Source organism: Pristiophorus japonicus, chromosome 22 (assembly GCF_044704955.1).
Source record: "Pristiophorus japonicus isolate sPriJap1 chromosome 22, sPriJap1.hap1, whole genome shotgun sequence".
In the NCBI taxonomy this organism is placed as follows: Eukaryota; Metazoa; Chordata; class Chondrichthyes; family Pristiophoridae; genus Pristiophorus; species Pristiophorus japonicus.
In genome coordinates this window covers 26106239-26111511 of record NC_091998.1, presented here as the reverse complement: position 1 = coordinate 26111511, position 5273 = coordinate 26106239, and the positions used below count along the sequence as shown (strand labels likewise).

The following is a 5273-nucleotide window of genomic DNA, read 5'->3' as shown; positions in this document are numbered from 1 at the left end:
TCCGACAGTACGGCACTCCCTCAGTACTGCCCCTCCGACAATGTAGCACTCCCTCAGTTCTGCCCCTCCGACAGTGCGGCGCTCCCTCAGTACTGCCCCTCCGACAGTGCAGCACTCCCTCAGTACTGCCCCTCCAACAGTGCAGCACTCCCTCAGTTCTGCCCCTCCAACAGTGCAACGCTCCCTCAGTACTGCCCCTCCGACAGTGCTCCACTCCCTCAGTACTGCCCCTCCGACAATGCAGCGCTCCCTCAGCACTGCCCCTCCGACAATGCAACGCTCCCTCAGTACTGCCCCTCCGACAGTGCGGCACTCACTCAGTACTGCCCCTCCGACAGTGCGGCATTCTCTCAGCACTGCACTGGGAGTGTCAGCCGAGATTTTGTGTTTAAATCTCTGGAGTGGGACTTGAACCCACAACCTTCTGACTCAGAGGTGAGAGTGCTACTTCACTCTGGTGTCGAGGATATACAGCTGAGGTCAACAGGCTTATGGAACCTTGCATCCAACAATGAATCTCAACAGGGAAAGAGTGCCACACAGAGGTCAGTCTTTTGAAATAGTAAAAGATAAATATAAAAGCTTTTGTGAAATGAGCAGTATACATAGAGTGAAGGACTGGTTGCTAGGAGACAACCAGGCAACAAACCTGGGCTTTCAGTTTGCTCAGAAAAGGCCTTTTTCAGCCGCACTGAATCAGTGATTTGATAATACTACCTACACAATGCCATTTGATTTGACCAAAAATCACCTCAGGTTGTGGTCACAAAATAAATATTTGAATCCACCAGCAGATCTGCCGTGATGTTGCTCACAGCCAGAAGTGACGCTGTTATCAGGGAGGGAGGTGTTAGGGTGTTGCACGTGGGGAAAGGGTGGACATAACTAATGAAAACATTTGGAGTGGAAGCATAAGTTCACTGACTGAGAGCTCACAGTGGGGAGCCGTGATCGAGGGAGTCACCAACTGGTGAATTGGGCCGACGGTGTTGCAAAGCAAGAAAGAACTTGCATTTATATAGCGCCTTTCACAACCTCAAGATGTCCCAAAGCACTTTAACTACTTTTGAAGTGCAGTCACTGTTCTAACGTAGGAAAAGCTTCTGCCAAATTGTGCACAGCAAGCTTCCACAAACAGCATCATCATCATAGGCAGTCCCTCAAAGTCAAGGAAGACTTGCTTTCACTCTAAAAGTGAGTTCTCAGGTGGCTGTACAGTCCAATATGGGAATGACAGTCTCTGTCACAGGTGGGACAGACAGTGGTTGAAGGAAAGGGAGGGTGGGGAAAACACTGTGATAATGACCGGGTAATCTGTTTTCGTGATGTTGATTGAGGGATAAATATTGGCCAGGCACTGGGGATAACTCCCCTGCTCGTCTTTTAAAAATGAGATCCTGGAAAATCAATCAATCAATTAATAATGTTTTCCTTCGCCAATGGAGATGATTCTATTTGACCCCAAGCTGCGTTTCCAACCCCAGGTCCTCTCCATCACATCGGCCTACTTCCACCTCCATAACATCGCCCGTCTCCGCCCCTGCCTCAGCTCATCTGCTGCTCAAACCCTCATCCATGCCTGTATCTCTTCCAGATTCTACTATTCCAACCTCCCCTGGCTGACCTCCCATCATCCACACTCTGCAAACTTCAGCTCATCTGAGATCTGAATCCTATCCCAGACCAAGAACCATTCCCTATTATCCCTGCCATTGACTTCTGATCCTCCAAAACCTCAATTTAAAATTCTCATCCTTGAGTTTAAATCCCTCCGTGGTCTCATCCCCTCCCTAACTCTGTAACCTCTTCTAGCCCTAACACCTCTGCCACTCCTAAACTCTCTGTTCCTCTGACTCTGGCCTCTCGTGCACCCCTCCTCCCTTTGCCCCACCATTGGCGGCTATGCCTTCAGCTGTCTAGACCCCATGCCCTGGAATTCTCTCCCTATATCCCTCTGTAATGTAATTGCTTCATGGGTTCTTTGCTTAAGAATTCATAGCAACACATTGCTATTAAGAACTAGCTGGTTTATTAGCCAAAGGCTTAACAATCACACTACACATTACCTGCCAAGGGTTTATAGAGGGAAGTGATCGGGGTCCAGGAGCGGCGTGAGTTTGGGGCCCAGAAGAGGCGAGGGCTCAGGGGCAGCATGGGCCAGCCCACACTGTGATATGTGTGCGCACTAGTTCCGTGCAACAGAGCTGGTCTCCAGTCATCTTGGGTAATCCTTGCCACTGTACCAAGACCTAGCTCTGTCAAGCCCGTGTGGTGGCTGGTGTGCAATCCACGCACAGGCATCTTCACCCTTCATCATGTAGTTCGGAACCTGGAATATTAGGTCCTTCATTGAAACACCTGTGAACTCATCTCTTTTAGGCGTGGAAGCAAGTCATTCTCGATAGGAGGGGTTGCCTATGATGATGATGATGATGACATTACCAGTTCATCCACCAGGCTCACAACCACCTGCCTCATCGTGAATCCTCCGAACCCAACTGGCTGGGGTTTTATTGAGTCTTGTGAACTTCACAAGACGGGCTAAGCCACTCCCAACTCAACAGCTCTACACATTTTAGAAAAAGAATCCTAGGATTTTTCCTCCTGTATATTTTCGCTTGGCCTTTTCATGGTCCATGATGCCAGCTGAGGTTGGTAGAACGAGGTACCCAAACTGACGGGGAGGCAGGAGACCATTTTGCCACCTTTCGAGTTCCTTTACTTGAACGTCAAATCTGGGGCTAATGACACTGCACTTGTTCAGTCTGCCTGTGAACTTAACATCATAGGCAGTCCCTCGAAATTGAGGAAGAGTTGCTTCCACTCTAAAAGTGAGTTCTTAGGTGACTGAACAGTCCAATACGGGAATTACAGTCTCTGTCACAGGTGGGACAGACAGTGGTTGAAGGTAAGGGTGGGAAGACTGGTTTGCCACACGCTCCTTCCGCTGCCTGCGCTTGTTTTCTGCATGCTCTCGGTGATGAGACTCGAGGGGCTCAGCACCCTCCCGGATGCACTTCCTCCACTTAGGGCGGTCTTTGGCCAGGGACTCCCCAGGTGTCGGTGGGGATGTTGCATTTTCTCAAGGAGGCTTTGAGGGTGTCCTTGAAACGTTTCCTCTGCCCACCTTGGGCTCGCTTGTCGTGTAGGAGTTCCGAGTAGAGCGCATGCTTTGGGAGTCTTGTGTCCGGCATGCAAACAATGTGGCCTGCCCAATGGAGATTAACAACAATTTTCCCACCCTGTGGTCATCGATAATCTCAAACTCTCCAATGTAGCCATGCTTCATTATTACAATCAGGAATCTCACAATCACTTTGGAGCATGGCCGGATGAGAACTTGCCGTTTTCTGCATTTCTCGGCATTGTTGATGCTTATAGGGGCATCGGCAAGAACGTTCATGCGCATCTTAATGCCAGTTCGTCAATATGAGGGAAAGAGCTCTACAACTATTTTGTTGCATCTATAAATTTGTAAATCAAGACGTAAGTCAAATGCCCCCTTATTAAAGGGGCACTAAAACCGACAGTTTGAACAAATTAAACTTTAAACTTAAAACGGTCAAATTAAAATTTGGTTGCCGGGGGTGATGATGCACTCCAGTCCCTCCGGCTCCCACCTCTCGCGGAAGGCCGCGAGCGTACCGGTGGACACCGTGTGCTCCATCTCAGGGACACCCTGGCCTGGATGTAAGCGCGGAAGAGAGGCAGGCAGTCAGGCTGAACGACCCCCTCGACCGCTTGCTGCCTGGACCGGCTGATGGCACCCTTGGCCGTGCCCAGGAGCAGCCCTACGAGGAGGCCCTCGGACCTACCCGCTCCCCTCCGCACAGGGTGCCCAAAGATCAGGAGTGTGGGACTAAAGTGCAACCAGAATTTGAGGAGCAGCCCTTCCAAATATTGGAACAGTGGCAAAGAGCTCTAAAAACCTGTGAGCATTTTCACAGGTGCATACATTACACCCACCAACTCTCCTCCTATGAGCTTCTTTGAAAACCACTGATATCTGGAAAATAAATAATGTTTTGCTTGCTGGATGGAGCTGTTTAAACAAATAGTAGTCTGTTTCGATTAACTATTATCAATTTTGAATTCTCAGACTAAACAAAATAAAGGCAGATTTCCATTTGGAATCAATTGCAAAATAACAAGATTCCATTTTGAAATGTGAACTGTTTTAGCAAACTTTGAATGCAGTAAACCTAACTACTTTTTTCAGGAAAATGAGCTGAGAAAAGGTTGAATAGTTCATGCTCCACCTTGAGGAGGATGACTGGCATCCAAAGCAACAGCAAGAAATGTCAGTTTTAATAAACATAAGTTTCATAAATAGACTCCCTATTATATACAATTTTTCCTGTCAGAATTCAGCGACAAAATGGTCAAAGGTTCATCCTTCACTTTCTTTCATGTCTTTAGAAATAATAAAACAAATGTATTTTTACCTTCAAGCCCCCAAGACGGGTTCCTCCTTTTGTTCTGTCAGTAATTTTCGACCATTTGGAGTGTAGGGTGTAGGTGTGGAAGAGAGTCCCACACTTTGTGATTGGTAAGCCATGGTGCTGTACGTGGATCTTACAACATGAAAACAAACCAACCAGTTGTATTGGTGTTTCCTCACAATGCGGGCAAATAGTCTTAATCAGCAACAACTTGTATTTATATAGCGCCTTTAACATAGTGCAACGTCCCAAGGCGCTTCACAGCAGTATTATGAGACGAAATATTTGACACCGAGCCACATAAGGAGAAATTAAGGCAGGTGACCAAAAGCTTGGTCAAAGAGATAGGTTTTAAGGAGCATCTTAAAGGAGGGTAGAGAGGCAGAGAGGTTTAGGCAGCGAATTCCAGAGGTTAGAACCTGGACAATAGAAGGCACGGCCACCAATGGTTGAGCGATTACAATCAGGGATGCTCAGGAGGGCAGAATTAGAAGAGTGCAGACATCACAGGAGGGGGGGTTGTGAGGCTGAAAGAGATTACAGAGATAAGGAGGGGCGAGGCCAGGGAGGGATTTGAAAATAAGGATGAGAATTTTGAAATCGAGGCGTTGCTTAACCGGGAGCCAATGTAGGTCAGAGAGCACAGGGGTGGTGGGTTAGAGGGACTTGGTGCGAGTCAGGACACATTCATCCACCCTGTTCTCATTATCTCTTTAACTCTTTATATCTCATCCACCTCTCCTATCTAATCTTGAATGTTGATGTAGATTCCCCCTCAACCACTAACAGCCTCACAACTCTGTGTGTGAAGAAATTTCTCCTTCCCTCTGC

The 5273-nt window shown here is 47.8% G+C and overlaps 1 protein-coding gene across 1 annotated transcript; it reads right to left on the bottom strand.

The window, feature by feature from the left end:
• Positions 1-2575: 2575 nt before the first annotated feature.
• On the bottom strand, positions 2576-3409 carry LOC139234723 (small ribosomal subunit protein uS8-like). Its single transcript, XM_070865404.1, has 3 exons — positions 3228-3409; positions 3113-3119; positions 2576-2776 (listed from the first exon to the last, which is right to left on the bottom strand). Exons 1-3 carry the CDS (start codon positions 3407-3409, stop codon positions 2576-2578), a joined length of 390 nt encoding a protein of 129 aa, XP_070721505.1.
• Between the last annotated feature and the right edge of the window lie 1864 nt (positions 3410-5273).

Coding starts and splice junctions, on each gene's coding strand:
- LOC139234723 (XM_070865404.1), bottom strand. CDS start 3,409: ATGCGCATGAACGTTCTTGCCGATGCCCCTATAAGCATCAACAATGCC.